The sequence below is a fragment of the Stegostoma tigrinum genome, chromosome 25, assembly GCF_030684315.1.
Source record: "Stegostoma tigrinum isolate sSteTig4 chromosome 25, sSteTig4.hap1, whole genome shotgun sequence".
Lineage (NCBI taxonomy): Eukaryota > Metazoa > Chordata > Chondrichthyes > Orectolobiformes > Stegostomatidae > Stegostoma > Stegostoma tigrinum.
The window spans coordinates 18,689,720-18,709,974 of NC_081378.1; the positions used below are offsets into that span (position 1 = coordinate 18,689,720).

The following is a 20,255-nucleotide window of genomic DNA, read 5'->3' on the forward strand; positions in this document are numbered from 1 at the left end:
TGGAACATAGAACAGTACAGCATAGGACCAGGCCCTTTGGTCCACCATGTTAAAGCTGTTCATGATGCTACTCTTAAATTAATTCCATGCCTGCATATGATCTAATTCCTTCTATTCACTGCCTATTTGTGTGTCTGTCTAAATGCCTATTAAATGCTGCTGTCATATCTGCGTCCACCACATCCCTGCAGCATGTTCCAGGCATCTACCAGCCTCTGTGTTTAAAAAAAAAACTTACTTTGCTTGTCTACTTTGAACTTTTACCTTCTCATCTTATTCCTATGACAGCCCCAATGCATTTCCCACCCTGGAAAATAAAGACTCTGACTATCTACCCGGTCCATGCCTCTCATAATTTTAGATATGTCTATCAGGTCATCCGTTAGCCTCCATCACTCGAATGAAAACATCCCAAGTTTGTCGAATGTCTCTTTATAGCTCATATGCTCCAATCCAGGCAACATCCTGGCAAACCCCTTTTGCACCATTTCCATGGCCTCCACATCCTTCCCATAATATGGCAACCAGAACACCATGCAATATTTCAGATGTGAGTAACCAAATACTTATACAGCTGCAACATGACTTGCCAAGCTTTAGAGTCAATGCCAAAGCCGATGAAGCCAAGCACGTCCATGTGCCTTCTTTACCACCTTATCCACTATATTGCCACTTTCCTATGGACTTCTCTGTATATCAGTTCCTAAGGAGTTTGCCATTTACTGTATGCTTTCTTCTTGCATTTAATCTCCCAAAATGCAGCACCTCACTCTTGTCTGGATTACAGCCTATCTGCCATTTCTCTGCCCAACTTTCCAACTGATCTCGCTTCTGCTTTGGCAAACTTCCTCCGTATCCACAACTCCACCAATTTTCATGTCATCTGCAAACTTACTGAACAAACCATCTACATCTCGTTCAAATCATTTACATGTATTACAAACAACAGAGGATCCCGCACTTGTCCTCGAGGAACGCTAATGGTCACAGATCTCCAGTTCGAAAAACGCACCTCCATAACTACCCTAGGTTGTCAAGAAGTCATATGGGACACTAGCCTTTATTAGCCAGGGCGTAGAATATAAACTTGAAAGGGTGTGGAAAGGATGTTGCCGGGGTTGGAGGGTTTGAGCTGTTGGAAGAGACCAGGTAGGTTGGGACTAGTTTTCCTGGACGGTTGGAGGCTGAGGAGTGACCTTGTAGAGGTTTATAAAATCATGAGGAAAGGGTGAACAGCCAGGGTCTTTTTCCCAGTGTAGGGGAGCCCAAAACTAGAGGGCATAGGTTTAAGGTGAGAGGAGAAAGATTTAAAAGGGGCCTAAGGGGCAATTCTTTTCACTCAAGAGTGTGGCGTGTGTATAGAATGAGCTGCCAGGGCAAATGCTGGAGGCTGGCAAAATTACAATATTTAAAAGGCATCTGGATAGGTACATGAATAGAAGTGATTTAGAGGGATATGGTCCAAATGCTGGCAAATGAGACTAGCCTTATTTAGGATATCTGGGCGGCATGGACCAGGGTCTGATTCCATGTTGTACACCTCTATACTCTATAAGAGTTGGGAAGTTATGCTGGAACTGTGTAAGATGCTGATTAAGTCACAACTGGACCATTGTGTGTAGTTCTGGTCACTATGTTACAGGAATGATGTGATTGGACTAGAGCTGGTACAGAGGATTTGCTAGGATGCCACCTTGTCTGGAAGATCTGAACGATTGGTAATAGTTAGTTGGATTGCGTTGCTTTCTTTGGTGCATTGAGGGTTGAGATGGGACCTGACAGAGGTGTATAAGTAACATAGGATGGATAGGAAAGTACTTATTTCACTGTTGGAGGAGTCAATAGCTGGAGGACATAGATTTAAGGTAATATTTAAGGTAAAGTTGAAGTAGTAGAAGGCTAAGAAGAGAGTTGAGAAGACTTTTTTTTTCACTCAGAGGGTGGTGGGAGTCTGGAACTTACCACCACTGAGGGTTGAATCAAAAACTCTCATGATATTCAAGCAATATTTAGAGACTCACTTGTATTGTCATAGCCTCTAAGACTATGGACCAAAAACTGGTAAAAGGGATTAGAGTTGTCAGATCTTTTTCCCTGGCATGGACAAGATGGGCCAAATGGCTGTGTCTGTGCTTGAAATGAATGTGTCTGTGAGAATGTGTTTGAGTTGTTTAAAAAAAGTAATAGAAAAACTTTATGAAGTTAGCATAAAGTATTTCATAATAGACTTTCATTAAGTATTTGGCAAAGCACCACATAATTAACTGGTGAGCAAAATTAAAGCATATGAGATTAAAGGAACAGCATGGATACAAAATTGGCTAAAAGATAGAAACCAGAGAATATATTGAACACAAACAAAATTGGTGTAAATACTCAGCAAATCCGACAGCATCTGTGGAGAGAAAGCAGAGTTTAACTTGTCAGGTCCAGTGACCTTTCTTCAGAACTTCTTTCAGTACTTCAAGCAGTTATGTTTCAGATGGAAGGTAAGTATACAGTTGTGTTCCCAGGCATCAGTTTTCGAACCGCTGCTGTTTTTGACTTGATCTTGAACAGAGAAGGCACAATTTCAAAATTGGTAGATGAGATAAAATTGGGGATATCATTTAAGAAAAGACAATAAACTTAGGAGATATTGAGTGGAAATATTGTCTGTGATGAGGCAGCTAACATTTAAAGTGGAGAATTGGGATGATACAGTTTGGTAGGAGGAAGGAGGGAGGCAATCTCGTTATAGTTTCCTACATACCCTGCTATTCTATATTATCTCATTGCCTACTTTATTCGAAGAACAAAATTCAAGACTTTCTCCTACCTGATATAAAAATAAATTGGAATTGCTCTCCTTCCCTGATGTTTATAGTACTTTTGCCACAGTTTATCTTTGAATATTGAAAGTGACTTATCATTATGGCCTTGTATTCCAACAATTTTTATGCATTTTTGTTTTATATATATCTCACCCTCTTTTCAATGCCTCTGTATTGAAATCCTAATATAGGAACAGGGACAGCAGCTTTATGGCCCCTAGTTGAGATCCTATTGTCTGACAGAAAATGGGGGCAAATGTGAGTAGGTTCATAAAGCTGTTCCTATGTGTAAGGACGTCTGAAAAATTTTGATGCTGCATCAAAACGTGTGTGGAAAGCTGGAACATTCCATTCTTGCACCGTCATCTCCCTGACCAAAACCCCCACATCCCCCACCATCTTCCACCACCACACCACATATCTCCCATCTCTCCACAAACATTATGTAACAGGAAGCCAGTTGAAAAGTTCAAAATTAAGATTGATTAGTTTTGTTAGACAAGAGAATTCATGGCCACAGTTGGTAGTTGGAGTTAAGATGTAGTTCAGCCATGATCTAATTGAATTGTGGATCAGAATTTAGGAGCTGAATGACCTATTGGTAGAATCTAGATGACTATATATTGTATATTTCCCTTTCTACTCCTTGATTATAACCAAATAAATTCAAATTTTCAACAAAGCTCTGGGACCAGATGGTTAGCAGTTCATGTGGATATTAATGATGCCAACATATTATTGAAAGCAGACTGAAAGACTTTCCTGGTGCTTTGCCAAACCTTTCTTCATCAACCAAATTCTACAGAACACTGGAGATTGTGGGATCTTTATTTCTGTAGAAGGTCATTATGGTTGACAAAATAATTTCACCACTATACTTCAGAATAGTTAATTTTAATTCTTTTAGAATTTTGCGTTTCATCTGCACAGCATCTTTTTCTCTTTTTGACTGTTGGGCTTAGCTCAGTGGTAACATGGATTTTGATCACAACCTGGAGACTGGAGTTCATAATCTGGGGTGACACCCCTGTGCAGTAGTGAGAGTGAGCTCACTGTTGGAGGTGACGTTTTCAAATGAGATTCTGTTTTATTCTTTCACAGGATTAGGCCAGCAATTATTGTGCTTTCCCAGAAGTCCATGTGGTGTAGGTATGTCAGCACCAGTAAAGAAATGATAAAATAATCTCAAGTCAAGATGATAAACCAGAGCTCCCTGTTTCGTCCGATGTCAAAACAAAGTCCCATGGCACATTGGAAAATGAGCAAGGAAGTTCTCCCTGGTATATCCCTCAATCAGCGTTGCCAGTACAAACAGTCCAATCGTTTTTGCTTTTCAAGGGATATTGCTGTGAACAAAGTGCCTATTTGCATTTCAAAAACTCCATTTTGGCATACAGCATGTCAAGAAGTACATCTTTGGCATTTTGGGGCACTTTATGATTGTGAGAGAAGCTGTATGAATGTGTTTTGTTCCTTTTAATGGGAGTTCATTTGTCATTTCAGATCATTTAACCCCTCCACATCTATGTATTCAAGATAGCGTCCACCCAGCTGGTTGGTGCATGACTGCCCCGAACTCTGGGCCACACGGCACTGAATCACAATTGAAACATATGGAGACTGTATCATCCCAGTCACCTCTGAAACCTCTACTGTACGATTTTGAAGGGAATCGGCGGGATACTCTGGAATACGGTAACAGCAAGACTGACCAACTCATAGAGGATCATAATATGAATATTGTATCGCCATCATTGCCATGTCCGTCATTGCATGTGAACAAAGAACCTGCTAAACACTGTCTCTCTCCGACAGGGTCTTTTGGTTTACATAGAAAGTCAGGAAGCTCTTTCCCTGAGATGGAAGCTGGGCAAGATAGCCATACACATCAAACTAACACAGCAGACAATGTCACATCACAAAGCTCAGATACAGAGCTGGAACAAGACTTGACTAGCAATAGCTCCAAGGAACATTCTTGTTCTGCTAATAGATCCAGTGAAATGTACACACTTGCCTCTGAATTAGGAATGAATTCTGAGATCGAAGCTGATCATACCTTTGCTGCCACGAGTAAATGCTTGTCACCGTCCAACATGAGCAATGGTTCCTGTACTCCTGTGTCTGATGCAGAGCTAGAACTAGAATTTGGAATTGCAAACAAGATGCACAGACCATATACAGAGCAAACAGCTTTTGTGCCACCTGTCCTTGAGCAAACAAATTTGACATCCCCTGCCACCGCTGCAATGAGTTCTTTGGCTCTCAATTCAGAGTTGGATCATGACCACAACACAGAAGAGACAGCTGTTGACTATGTGCAACCATCTAGCTCCAATAGCAATACAGTGTCTCCTTCCTCTGACCCAGGCATCGTGGCAGATCTCACCAGTAAAAGCACCAAGAAATTTATGCAGTCATACCACAGTGAGGATGGTGTTTCCTCTGGTTCTGACTCAGAATTGGAAGAACTTGAAGAAAGACTAACATGTGACAATAGTGCTGCATGCAACATGATTTCTTCCATCTCAGAGACTGAGTTAGATCTTACCAGTGAGAGCAGTAGTGGTCGGTCATCACACCTAACCAACTCAATTGAGGAAGCAAGTTCACCCAACTCTGATCCTGAGATTGACTGGGAAGGAGAAATAAATACTTCAAATGTTAAAGATCGATTGTACTTGGTAAAGACAGCCAACAATACTGATATCAATACTTCGGACCCAGTTGCTGAATGGGATCTTGACAGTGGGTATACAGGAAGATTTGTATGTGCTACAAATAAAAATAATTCAGATAGTTCTGCCAGAGTTTCAGAGTCAGAGATAATAACAGACCAACTTACTGATGTTATTGCTGAATCTTTGCAAGACTCTGACCAAACAAAAGACCAGATTATTTCACCAGAAGCTCCACAGGTCAGATCAGATAGTAGGAGTGAAAGTACTACCAGGCCTACATATCTTGATATTATACCAAATCCATCACTGTCTCAAGTCCCAAGCCCTAAATCACAAATGGAAGAAAATGCTGAAGAAAACAGTGATGATGAATTGAGTAACGATTCTGAGTCTTCATGTTCTGATCATGATTTGGACGCTGACCTGAGTGAAAGTTCTGACTCTCCTTGGCTTCTTAGCAACATGATCAACACAATGATTTCACAAGGCTCCCACACTGTCAAAGATGAGGGCTGGCTGCAGACTAACTCATTCAGCGAGACTGTTTCTTCATGTTCTGACATTGAGATTGAGCCGGTGTTTGCTAACAAGCTACTGTGCACTTCAGGGCATCAAAATGACACGGGCCAGGGGGACTCTGAAAATAAAGACCATCCTGACTTAGACATTGAGATACTCGATAGCAGTGATGATTTTAAAGATGCAATGTTCTCCAAAGATGAGGTGAAAAGAAAAGAGTCAAGAGATGAGGAAACCAAGTTAATATCAACTTCTGACAATAAACCAGCAACCCTTTACCTAGCTCTGAGTAATCCACCCAATGATGCAGCCATGAGAGTAGACAGTTATAGCGTACCGTTGACTCCAGAAACAGTTGGCTCCTGTGAAGCAGAAGCAGAGCTAAGCAAGGAATTTAAGGACAGTTGCACAAATGAGCAAGATGATGACATCACCATAATGCCAAACTCCACGTTAAGCTTCAAATATGAGGAGCCAATGGAAAGCCTCCAAGGAACAAATGGGGACGTGGGTGCTCCAAGTTTCAGTGAAGACCTAGAAGCTGCATTAATTTTGGAAGATAGGTTAACTGAATTGAATTCTAGGTCGTTTACTTCCGAGGTGCAAATGAAGTCAAAGCCAGTCAGTGAAGAGACTGAATATACCAACAGATGCTCAAATCCATCATCTCCATCATTTAATGCAAATCCCAAAATACCCATATCCTTTAGTGACCCATCAAATGGACCTTTCAACCTGAAGGAACTGTCCCCATTACACAGAGCAGCCAGCAAGCAGCTGGACCAGTCCCTGGCCTATGACTCTATTAAATATACTCTGGTGGTAGATGAGAACACTACTTTAGAGCTCATCAGTTTGAAACGCTGCACCTCCATATTGAGCGATGATAGCGAAATCTCAACACTGTGCGACAACTGTGAGCTGGAAATGGACAACGAGTTTGGGGATTGCACGGGGAGACATGATAACGAGAACTCATCCGAGGATTCATCACCTGAAGCCGACACACAGTTTTCCAAGAAATTCCTGAATGTTTTTGTCAACAGCACTTCTCGATCTTCAAGTAAGCTATGTGTCTCATTATAAATCTCAGGATGCATGGTGTGTGAGATCCAGTATTTACCATATGTTATAATGTTTCTATGTTGATAGACTCTATCATGAGTAATGTATATTCTGTGTATGCCCTAAGAGTTACGGAGCTATGACTTTTCTGCTCATTTAGACTCTTAGAGATATACAGGATGAAAACAGACCCTTCAGTCCAACTCGTCCATACCAACCAGTTATCCTAAATAAATCTAGTCCCATTTGCCAGGATTTGCCCCATATCCCTCCAAACCGTCCCTTCTTCATATACCGATCTGGATGCCATTTAAATGTTGTAACTGTACTAGTCTCCACCACTCCCACTGACAGCTCATTCCACACATGCACTAACCTCTGCTTGAAAAAGCTGTCCTTTAGATCCCTTTTCACCTTTCTCCTCTCACCTCAAAGTTATGCCGTCTAGTTTTGGATACCCCCGCCCCAGGGAAAAGACCTTTTCCATTTACCCCAATCATGCCCCTCATGATTTTATAAACCTCTATAAGGTCACCCCTTAGCCTTCGAGGCTCCAGGGAAAACAGCCCCAGTCTTTCAGCCTCTCCCTATAGCTCAAATCCCCCAACCTTGGCAATATGCTTGCAAACCTTTTCTGAACCCTTCCAAGTTTCACAACATCCTTCCTTTAGCAGGGAGACCAGAACTGCATGCAGTATTACAATAGTGGCCTAAGCAATGTCCTATACAGTGCAACATGATCTCCCAACTCCCATACTCAATGCACCGACCAATAAAGGCAAGCATATCAAATGCCTTCTTCACCATCCTACCTACCTGTGACTCCACTTTCAAGGAACTATGAACTTGCACTCCAAGATCTGTTTGTTAGCAGCTCTCCCCAGGACCTTACCATTAAGTGTATTAGTCCTGCTCTGATTGACCTTTCCAAAGTGCGGCACCTCACGTTTATCTAAATTAAACTGTATCCGCCACTCCTCAACCCATTGGTCCATCTAATAAAGATCCCATTTTACTCTGAGGTAACCACCTTCTCAGTCCACTGCACAGCTAATTTTGGTGTTATCTGCAAACTTACTAACTATATCTTCTGTGTTCACGTCTAAATCGTTTATATAAATGACAAAATGTTGCATAATATCAGTGATATGTATTCTGTTCTGAGAACTGTTTTATGTAAAATCATTGGTGATCATGTATGTATCCCTGTCATTTAGCTGGAAATAACCTGCTAAGATAGAGAGGAAGATAAAACAGTACACGGTTACTGAGCTAATTATAATGTAAGGCAGAAGGCATAATAAAATGGTGAGGCTCAATGTGAGAAATTGGCAAGGCTGGGGTGGTTGTCCTTAGATGAGAGAGGATGAGGAATAGAGATATTTAAAACTGTCAAAATTTAAGATGATGTAAGGTAAGGGTGGTATTGAAAGAAGTGCTGGCTCTAGCTTACAGTGAGGGCATGGGTTTTGAGGTGAGGCAGGTATTGTGGTAATGGGTAGGTTTCATACTGAGAGCTGGATGCTTCAACAGGGGGGGTGATTATTGGAGTGTTTTGGGCGTTGGTGTTCCAGTGAGGGTTCTGGGGCCATGATGACTGTTTTGGATATTGTGGTGAGATGGTGATGTTCTGATGACAAAGCGTAGAGCTGGATGAACACAGCAGGCCAAGCAGCATCTCAGGAGCACAAAAGCTGACGTTTTGGGCCTAGACCCTTCATCAGAGAGGGGGATGGTGAGAGGGAACTGGAATAAATAGGGAGAGAGGGGGAGGAGGCCCGAAGATGGAGAGACTTCGGGCAGCCTCCCCCTCTCTCCCTATTTATTCCAGTTCCCTCTCCCCATCCCCCTCTCTGATGAAGGGTCTAGGCCCAAAACGTCAGCTTTTGTGCTCCTGAGATGCTGCTTGGCCTGCTGTGTTCATCCAGCTCTACACTTTGTTATCTTGGATTCTCCAGCATCTGCAGTTCCCATTATCACTGGTGATGTTATGATTTTGTTGTGGATGTTAAGATCACTGGGAAGGCATGGGATATCTGCTAGTGAAGTGACCTTGTGCGCTCTCTCTCTCTCTCTCTCTCTCTCTCTCTCTCTCTCTCTCTCTCTCTCTCTCTCTCCTGAATAGGTACAGAATCTTTTGGCCTTTACTCATGCACAATAAATGGTGAAGAGCGGGAGCAGACTCATCGAGCAGTATTCCGGTAAGACTGGTCCTCCAGGATTCAGGTGGGAGATCCTGAGCAAGACCGCTGTTTCCTGCCATCACTCTAAATCTGACATAACACAGAGCAGGCGGAATTACTGAGACAGAGTGCCCAGAGCTTGTGAGCAAATCCTTCTTATTGGTTAAGGTTTGTGATCAGGCTAAGGGGTGCGACGAAGAAGAAATGTTATTATTGATGAAGCCTTGGCAACCGAGACTAGCCACTATTGTAATCAGGAGCTTCAGGGTTTGTTTAGCTCTTTAGACATCCGTTCCACATCAGTACACCAAAATTCTTCCTTCCCGTCCTGTCAAGTACATTAGCCTAAGTGTTTCAAACCTCGGAAACGCATGTCGTTCTAAGAATTCCCAAGCATCAGAGAAAAGGAGTTCTAATTCTGTCCAACCTTTGATAGATTTTCTAATGTTCCAACAGAAGAGTCACAAGATTGAGCTGGCCAAATCTTTCCAATTCACCCATCAAAAAAAAATCACAATGATCACCTATATCGCAAATTATTCCAGAGATTTTACCAGGATCCATTCTCTTGTTTACCAGTCTCTACTGAAACCCCCTACATCAGCTCTAGGTTTGATCCTGTGCCCTCTCATCCTACTATCATATTAACTAATTTGAAATAGTTTATGGATTTATATTTTCTGCTGTCTGTACAATCACACAGCTCTAGAAAGTCCTCTCTCGGGCACCATCTTTCCAGAGTGAAATGCCCTACATTTCTTTACTCTTGCTTCCTAATTCCTTAGAGATCAGAGCACACGGCGTTTTTCTCTGCATCCTCCCTGGCATTTTAATGTCTTCCTCCAATCTCAGTGATCAAGATATGAACATCAATGTCAAGGGTTTTTGTTGCTTTGTTGCCCATGTAGAACCTGTAGAGTCTGGATTGTAGAATTTCTGTACAGCTGAGTAGGGCATTTCAGAGGCCAGGTAAGAGTCAACCACGTCGACAATAAGAACATAATAAACAGAAGCAGGAGTAAGCCATTTGGCCCAGCAAACCTCCTTCACCATTCAGTAACCTATTGGTTGATGTGGGACATATTGGTCAAATGAAGATTTCCTTCTCAGAAGGATATTAGTGACCAATTGGGTTCTAATAGCTCCATGGTCATTTTCACCGATACTGAAAAATGGATTCAAAGTCTCAGGTGGCCATGGAGGAAATTTGAGCTCACATTCTCTATATTACTGATCTAATTTTGAACACTGTATTCTTGGTGTAATCTGACCAGAGCACTGTACAGTTTAACTTTCTCTGAGCGGCACGCTGGTGCTGTTACCTCACAGTACCAGGGACCTGGGTTCGATTCCAGCTTTGGGCACTGTCTGTGTGGGGCTTGTACAATTTCCCTGTGTCTTTGTGGGTTTCCTCCCACAGTCCAAAGATGTGGTGGGTAGGTGGATTGGCCGTGCCAAGTTACCTGTGGTGTCCAGGGATGTGTGGGTTAGGTGGGTTAGACATGGGGAAATGCAGGGGTAGGGGAATGAGTCGGGGTGGGATGTTCTTCAGTGAGGTGGCATGGATTTGTTGGGCTGAAGGGCTTGTTTCCGCACTGTAGTGATTCTGATTTTTATCCTGTTGCTTTGGTCACACAGTTCTGTACTCTGTTTACTGTGATTATTGAACCATATTGACAGGACATTTTAAGCATTACACTAAATCAACACTACCCTCAAGTTATTTGAAAGCTATTCATGGAGAGCCCCTGCTGCCTCCTCTTTGCTTCCGATATGCCATACTTCAGTATTGTACCCATTTTAATGAACACGTTCCAGAACTCAAACTTTAAATTCAATTCCTCATTTGATCTCTTCATTTCCTGGTGTGATAAAATTGCTTCTGATTCTTTGAAGGTTTATTCCTCGACATCAGGATGAACTGGAGCTGGATGTTGATGATCCATTGTATGTCGAAGAGGAGGAAGATGACTACTGGTACCGAGGTTACAATATGAGGACAGGGGAGCGTGGAATCTTCCCAGCGTACTACGCCCATGAGGTTGTGAACCAGGCCAAGGAATTTCTAGGTAATCCAAAAATAAGATTGGTGTTAAAGTTCAGAGGATTTTCAGACCTTAAGAGAGGAGAGGAGGGGATTGGTGGGAGAATGTGATGTTGTTTTGCAATAAATATTGTCCACAGTTCAGTAGAATGTAATAAGGCTCTTAGCTAACCAAGTACCAAGATTCTACAGCATTGCAGCAGAAAACTTAATGTAATATCAGGAAGGTGCACAATATTTTCAAGGGGGATATTTGGAAACCAATTCTGAGGTGGAAACTAGGAGGCACATAAAAGCCGGGATCCAGAGATTAAAAGAGGGTTATTTAATTAATTTGTAATAAAGCTGCATTCTGTCGTAGCAACTAACTGTTAACAATAAGAATATCATCAGAGAGCTTGGATTTACTGTTATACTACATGATGGTTTTCAGCCGCCATGGATGATAATTGAAGAGTCACCTAAAAATATCACAAGGTGCTGCAGGTAACTCTTGACACTTGAAATAGCTTTACCCACGAATAGAATGTGAAATGTGGTTTACAAAGTATTTTGGGTTTCAGTGTTGTGGTCCCTCAGTATCTGTGATATATAATAGAAGCCAGAGATAATACAAGCTGAACAAAATAATTATAAGGAGTTGGACAGGCTGCCAAGCCAACCTACAGATTTGTGCCTATTGTTGTTTGACCTTGCTCCATTCATGTGTCCTTACACGCACTGACATTTTACCATGCAGCATTGCCACTTGGCCTTCCATTTGAGCAGGAACCCATTAAAATCACATGGTCTACATTCACTGAGGCCTCTGATATAAACCAAGTGTGAGGTTCAAATGTTGCAAGAAGCACGCACTCATGGGCACATACGTACACACACACTCTCACTCTCACACACACAGACACATATATGCTCACTTTTTCTCTCTCACACACACACACACACACACACACACACAGCTGACCCCCCTCTTTAAAAAAAGGCCATAGAATCAATCCTTCTGTACTTTTAATTCACTATGAAGAGAGGCGCAACATTTCCCAGATTTGCTTTATACATTAAAATTGGAAAGTAGGCTGCAGTGGTCCATGCAGTACCTGTTATACAGTTCAATGGAACGTTGATAGACAATTCCAATGCAAGCTCAGCAAATGCTGTAAATTGTCAGTTCTATGTCCCGACTTAATAATTCCTGATTCACAATGGGTGATCCCGTAAACAAGTCCTAGCTTCCAGTATGTATATGAAGTCTAAGAATCAGGTAGTCTAAGCTTTTTAAAATACATAATTGGCCCTAAATGTAAATTTGTGGACTTTTACCTTTGCTCCAAATCAATTTCAGAATCTTCCCCTTCCTCACCTTGAGAGTTTCATTTGGTTTGTACCATTGCCGGGTCAGTTGGATTTCAAGATGATGGGTTTGTGCATTACTCCTTCTTTTATGTTTCAGTCAGCTGAAACCATTGTCCCATTGACAAAACTTGGCAGTTCCCATTAATATGTGAATTTTGGTCTCTGTTGCACTTACCTTGATTTCAGGGATAAAGAAGAATAGTGTCTGGGTGGAGAGGTTTGACGTACAGTTCCTGGGATCTGTGGAAGTCCCATATCACCAGGGTAATGACATCCTGTGTGCTGCAATGCAGAAGGTGAGTATGCCACATTTAACAAGACTGAAGCAAATAGTTTATTTCATTGGAGGAGGGGTGGGTGAAAGGTGAACTCATTGTACTGATCAGATATAAGCAAGGAGCAAGAATGGCGCATAAAGATGAAATGGTTAACTGACATAAAAATTCACTAAGAGTCTGACAGTGTTATCTCCAGAGCAAATTGCTTCTGTTTCCTCTAGTTATTTGACTTTGTCAGAAACAGGTCATTTGACCCAAGTCTCTGTTGGTATTTATGTTCTGCTCAAACTTGTTCCATCTTTCCTTATCTAAATCTATCAATATAAACCTCTATTTCCTTCCCTCTTAATTGCTTATCTATGTCTTTTTACATGTACCTGTAGTATTCGATTCAATCAGACCTTGTGGTGGTGAGTTTCCACATTTTCACTAATCTTTGCTTACTTCTGTATTCACTTTAGATTTCTTGGTCAATATCTTTATTTTGATGACCTTTAGACTTGTTTTAATTTTCTGAGCCTGGAGGTTTTAGGAAAGTGCTGTTTGGAGGAGACTATAGTCTGTGATGTATCCAACAGCTTTTGAAACCTGCAAAAAATCCTTCCAAAAATGAGGAACAACTTATCCACCAAGTATAAAATGTGAACTGCCAGTGTGGAATAAAATATTGAAACACTTTGAAATATGAGATAAAAGATAATAGTTTTTATTATGTCGATGTGGCGCAATTTGTTGAATGAATTAATCTATTAAGATACCTTTATGCCCAATCAATCCCTTTATATTCATTGTTTCAGTATGTGACGTACAAACCTAATTGATTTTATTCTGAGTCACTTTGCACATGGCATCATTCTAAGAATCTGAATCGGAACCTTGGTTTCATAATCATCCCTCCAATAAATCACCTCCATCCTGTGTGGTTTGAATGTTCTGACGACATTTCTGCACAAATGTCATCTGACAACTTAATTAAGAAACTAGGGGCAGCAGGTATATTCCCAGTCTTAGTGAAGGTTTTCTATGTCAGAAATCCACCTATTCTACACATCACAAATATGACTTTTGGTGCCTTGTTAATGCGCCTTATTCCAAATGCTGAGCTATGCACTTTAGACTGGTATAAGTGCAATCTGGATCTTATTTCTTTGTTGGCAGCTGTTGATCTCATCAGCTGCATGGAATTTGGACATGCTTCACACTAATTAGCTGCATTCTTTGCTTTGTTCACCAGGATACCATTATCAATCCACAATGTCACTTCATCCTCATCCATTAATCCATTATTACAAACATGCACATTAACCCCTGCAGGGAACTTGATTTAAGACATGGTTTACCATTTCAAAATTATCATTGGCTTTTTTTAATTCATTCGGCCATGAAGAATAGTAGTGCAGTGAACTTTACCTTCTCCTATCCGATGGGCTTTCACTAGAGCTGCTTTTGAACCTTTCCAGTTTGTTAGCTGGGTGTATTGAAATTCACAGGCATTTCATGTGTGTTGCCGAAATAGCTTAGTGAGTACTGCTGTTTCTCCTGGCGTTTGGCGGAAACTGATAATTTTGGTTTTTTGGTAATCCTTGAGCAATCTTGGTCTTCTGCTGTAACACAATGGTAGTTACATAAAGTATCTATGCCCACGTGCTTTGGACACGCTTCACACTAATTAGCTGCGTCCTTTGCTTTGTTCACCAGGATGCCTGTGCTTTTCACAAATACCAAATAAACTCATTGCAGCACAGTTATTTGACAAGATAGCAAATGTTATGACTTCTGGCTTGAAACTAACTTTGTACATGTTTCATTTCTTTTGAAAACTAATGTTTCTTCATTTTTCACTACCCATGGCCTGTTCTGTGTGGGCTAAACTTATACTCCCACACACCTTCACAACACAAACTGTATCACCTGCCTGATCCCTTGCACCCAAATGATCGAGTAAACTGGCAAATAAAACATGCATTGGTGAAGTGAAAAATTGATCCTTACCACTATTGTGAGTATGCCGTCTTTTAGCTGAAAATGGAGATAACTCAAATATCAATAACTTTGATATAGGGATATGATATTTGGAACTGGAAGAATGGGTCACCTTATGTGCCAGTTTAGTCGATACGCTGTGATCTGTTGTAAAATGGAAAATGGAATCTGGCAATAAATGAAGATTGTGTCCAGGGTGAGACATTGTGTGACCAACCTCATAGGTTGAGCGAGTTTTGCTTCAACAAGAGATACTCCCTACAGTTAGGTATGGCATTGTGACGGACTTAAATGTCCTTCTTCATCCAAGAACAAAAACATCCAATTGCGTAGTCCAGCGACAGATCTGACTGAATTCAGCACAGGCCAGAGAAGGAACTGCAATATTTTGATTCATAAATAGTAATACTGAGGTCTAATGTTGTGCAGGTGATTTCTTGAGTCTGATTATTAATATCAATATCAACCTTGTGTAGATTGCTACAACTAGAAAGTTGACAGTTCATCTGCGCCCACCTGCTAGTTGTGAGTTGGAGGTCAGCATTCAAGGAGTTAAACTGGTCATGAGCTTGAACGAGTATGGCCCAGAAGACAAGGTAAGACCATCTGGTCATCTCTTATTGGTTCACTTGCCTGTTGACCTATCTATCATTCATCTAGTGATGAAACAGCCCATTCTCTGTCTGTGAACACATCTGTTGATTGCTGTAGGGCGTATCTGTTTTAAAAGCCTATAATGTTGAACATATTGTATTGACATGCATAATAGAATTGGCTGATGGATGGGAAACAGTGAGTGGGGATAAGGGGTTCTTTTTCAGGTTGGCAACCTGTGACCAATGAGATTCCACGGGGATCAGTGCTGGTATTGTAACTGTTTACAATATATTAATGACTTTGAAGAGGAAAGTGAATGTACTGTAGCCAGATTTTCAGATGACATAATTCCATTTGTACCCCAGATGATATTTAGGTAGTTGAAGTTCCCACGTTTTATTGCCCTATTGTATTTGTACCTAGAAGCCTGCTTATCCAATTGCTCCTCTAACTCTCCTGCAATTTTGGGAGTCAATCATACACACCTAGTAGCGTGGATACCTCTGTTTCTGTTTCTGAGCTGAACTGATATTGGCTCATTTGACTCTTTATTTAATGTATAATACATAAATTTTTTATCCACGTCTCTACCCTGCCTGAAACTCCGCATTCAAGGATGTTGACCTGTCGTTTTTGCCCCCCCTTGTTGCCATGACCTAATAAGTCAATGTTAAACTAGCTAACAGGCTCTGAACTAGATTCACACATTCAGATTGAATAAATGGATGAGTTAGTAGTGAGACTCAATAACGCAGCAAAAGCCAGTGTCTTCAGGCCAAGAGAAACTGATACAAAATGGGGAGAATCTTGTCGCCTCCTAGAAGTGATTTACATTTGTCTCTTTTAGCATGCCATTCAGACAAGACTGTGTAACCTGTTAAATGATTGAAACAACAACTTTGAGAGAAGTGTAGAATGTTTCTCCCTTTCCAACTTCTGTTGCAGCTGGGCAAAATCTCAGTTGGCCCCCAATACCAATTTTAAGGCACATGTTTCTCTTTGCTCCACTATAGGCAGTGAACTGCCAAGTCGTCTTTTAGGTTACCAGAAATTCATTGGATGTTTCATCCTGGCCAGGAACAACTTTATTTTACTTGTGATTTCTTTCTCCCCCTAGACTGAAAGGTGCAGCCATTTTTTCCAGATGAAGAACATTTCATTCTGTGGATGTCACCCAAAAAACAGCTGGTAAGGATCAAATACCATCATTAATTGCTAATGTCACAACTATTCCATAATCATGAGCCATGCTCTGTTATTTTTCTCTGCCTCTTCAACTTTTATCACCAACTTGCGCTCAGTTGAGAGCACACTCATCTGTGAATCTGAATATTGTGGAATTTAATCTCACTGGCAGAGCTTCACAACTCTATTGTGACACCAGCAGAAATGATTGCTGTATCTCTTCAATCAAGTATCAGTGCATTTAGGAAAAATAGTAAATGAATATGTTGATTGTTTAGAGTGCTGTATTATCACGAATAGTTATATGATACATTATAGTTCCAGTTTCTAGATGGTAACAGCCTTAACTTTCTCCACAGCCATAAACCATTAATAGCTTTGTCACATCTTTTCCCCTACCAGCTGAAAGAGTTTGGATTCACCAAGCTGGTATTCATCAGCTTAATCTTAAAACTGCACAGAAACACTTCTGCAATTGTTATGCTCTGCTCGCCTCATCCATCTGTTTTAAGCTGGCTATCTTCCCATCTAATTCTGTCTCAGCTCACTTGCTGGGTGCCTGCTTTTTCTCATGCTATTTCACCACACTCTAATTCATTTTTCAATCCAGATCCAAACTTGACTACTTCACCTAGCAAGTGTTTTCTGTATCATCTCCAATTGTTTCTCAGTTTAACATTAGAACTCGTTAAATGTTGTGTTTGGAGAATTAATTCAAAGCATATAGTTTGATAAGATTGACACTTTACTCCCCTGGTCTTTATCCACTTGTTAACTCTTTGTTAAATAAAGAACTTTTATTTATATAACATCTTTCACTATCTTATGATGCTGCAAAGTATTACAGTTAGTAAGGCACTGTTGAAGTGTGGTCAACTGTTGTAATGTCAGAAATGTCATAGTTTGTCTGCTGATCCTCCACATAGCTAGGAGATAAATGACAGGAAATCTGTCTAATGGTATCAATGTATCCCCACTGCATCCCAAAACCAGCCCAGCTTGTCCTCGCCTCCCTAACCTGTTCTTCCTCTCGCCAATCCCCTACCCCCACCTCAAGCTGCACCTCCATTTCCTACCTACTAACCTCATCCCACCTCCTTGACCTGTCCATCTTCCATGGACTGACCTATCCCCTCCCTACCTCCCCACCTATACTCTCCTCTCCACCTATCTTCTTTTCTCTCCGTCTTTGGTGTGCCTCCCCCTCTGTCCCTACTTATTTCAGAACCCTCTCCCCATCCCCCTCTCTGATGGGTCTAGGCCTGAAACGTCAGCTTTTGTGCTCCTGAGATGCTGCTTGGCCTGCTGTGTTCATCCAGCTCCACACTTTGTTATCTTAGTTGTGTGATGTTGGCTGAGGGGTAAATTATGGTTCTGTATATTCTATCCAAGTCTCCCTTTTGATTAGTGGCTCTCTGTTACATCTTTATATGGTACCATCAACAGAATTGCTCTTAGGTTACAATCTCTAACCTTGCTTGAGCCTAAATCATCTGATAGGTGGAGTAGGATCCCAGTTCAACATGGACTTAAAAGCAGAAAGTGCTGATAAACCCAATTCCGAAGATGAGCCACGCTCGTCCAGAAATCCTCACTCTCTTTCTCTGTCCACAGATGCTGCCAGACCAATCCTTTGCTTCCATTTCAGATTTCCAGCATTCTTAGCACTTTGCTTTTATTCAACATTAACTTGACTGGAGTGTAATTCGGACTTTGTGTTTTATGCAATCATTTGGACAAGTTAGACTGATGGTGAAGTTTTTGAGCCCTGTCCCTTTTAACAGAACCTCTGGGTCATCTTTTTAATGGGATGACTAATGCTGGTCTTATTAACAGATCGCTGCTCTGCATTTTCCTTAATTATGCCATATCTCTTTCAGCTACTTTGGCTTCATCACTAAGCATCCTGTGGTGAACCGCTTTGCCTGCCACGTGTTCGTCTCTGAGGAATCCATGCGCCGTGTTGCTGAGTGTATCGGGTAGGTGCCGATCATCAACATCTTCGACCTCGAAACCTATGTTGAAACATCCTTAAACTACATTGTTGTCCTCTCAAACCCTAATACTAATCCCTTAATCACAGAGAGAGTCTGCTAGTTTAACATCTGAACTTGTGCCAATGATGTGCCCCTGAGTAAGAGTCCACAGAAATGACTGTGTCATATTCTTCTGGATGACTGACTTGAAATATGTCAAGAAACAGAGTCAGAATGGGGTTCAAACTGCTCTGGAATTCCCACAGAGCAAAGCCCCAGAGGGCCATTGGGCTGCTCTCATTGGAGAGAGAGAGAGAGAGAATGAGTGTGTGTGTGAGAGAGAGAGAGAGAGAAAGGTAGATGACTGTTGTTGAGTTTAACCAGAGAGTCACTATGCATTAGGCAAGGGTTGAGGTTGAGAAGTCAGGATCTTCAATGTGACCTCAGCCAGTACAATTAAACCCACACTGTTGTCATCACTCTACGTTGCAAACCTGCTGCCCATCCAACTGAGCTAACTGATTTCCACCAGGTGAATGAAGAGCAAAACAGATTGAAAATTCTCATCCTAGAAAGAATGGCTCTACACTTTTTTTATATATGTTCAAGGAATGTGGGCATTGCTGGTTGGACCAGCATTTATTACCCATCCTTAATTGCCAAGAGGGCAGTTAAGAGTCAACCACATTGCTGTGGATTTGGAGTCACATGTAGGCCAGACCAGATAAGGATGGCAGTTGCCTTGCCTAAAGGTCATTAGTGAACCAAATGTGTTTTTCCTGACAATTGGCAATGGTTTCATGGTCATCATTAGACTCTTAATTACAGATTATAATTGAATTCAGTTCCCACCAACTGCCATAATGGGATTTGAATCCAGGTCCTCAGAACATTACTTGGATGTCCGGACTAATAGTCGAGCGGTAATGTCACTAGGCCATCACCTACCCACTTCTGAAAGGGTATAATGAAGAGAGAAACCCACTTCTCATTCTGTACTCTGCATTGTTAAATATTGGAACACAACAGTCTATTTAACCCTCAAGTCTGATCTCATTAGGTCAAGATTGATTTGCTCTTCAATTCCATTTAGCTGCCTTTTGATCCACAGCCCTTGGTTGCCATGCCAAAAGAATCTATTCATCTATTTTGAAAGTTTCAATTATCTTTCAATATCTCCAGCTTTTTGGATTTTCAGTATCCTTCATGTGAAATTGTCTTCCTGACTTTACTCTTAATTGATCTCATTCTAATTTTAAGATCATTGCCCCTAGCTTTGGATTACTAGAATTCTCACTAGTGGAAATAGTTTATTTGTGGTCTGTCCTGACAATGTAACCTTTCAAGCCATTGTGTTTTTACATCATGGAAAGAGGCCCTTCAGCCTTTTGAGTTGTATTCTATTGTGGTTCAAATACCCAACAAAATAGTTTTTGAATATCCTAAGGGCTCCTGCCTCTACCACACCTTCAGAAAGTGAGTTTCAGATACCCATACTCTCTGGTCGAAAGAAACTCCTCGTATACCATTTAAACCTCCTGCTCTTTACTTTGAGAATGTGCTCCACAGTTATTGACC

General features: G+C 41.2%; 1 protein-coding gene across 5 annotated transcripts in view; it reads left to right on the forward strand.

Moving 5' to 3' along the window:
• mapk8ip2 (mitogen-activated protein kinase 8 interacting protein 2) overlaps nucleotides 1–20,255 on the forward strand; it is a 70,029-nt gene that overhangs the window by 42,036 nt on the left and 7,738 nt on the right. For 3 of the 5 annotated variants that reach the window (XM_048553928.2, XM_059654522.1, XM_048553927.2), the window contains 8 exons: nucleotides 4,317–7,076; nucleotides 9,204–9,279; nucleotides 11,158–11,330; nucleotides 12,845–12,954; nucleotides 13,320–13,346; nucleotides 15,396–15,515; nucleotides 16,634–16,704; nucleotides 18,582–18,680. In XM_048553928.2, coding sequence (XP_048409885.2) covers nucleotides 4,317–7,076; nucleotides 9,204–9,279; nucleotides 11,158–11,330; nucleotides 12,845–12,954; nucleotides 13,320–13,346; nucleotides 15,396–15,515; nucleotides 16,634–16,704; nucleotides 18,582–18,680 — 3,436 coding nt within the window. The remainder of the gene's footprint in view (nucleotides 1–4,316; nucleotides 7,077–9,203; nucleotides 9,280–11,157; nucleotides 11,331–12,844; nucleotides 12,955–13,319; nucleotides 13,347–15,395; nucleotides 15,516–16,633; nucleotides 16,705–18,581; nucleotides 18,681–20,255) is intronic. The other 2 variants (XM_048553930.2, XM_048553929.2) reach the window with 2 other exon arrangements.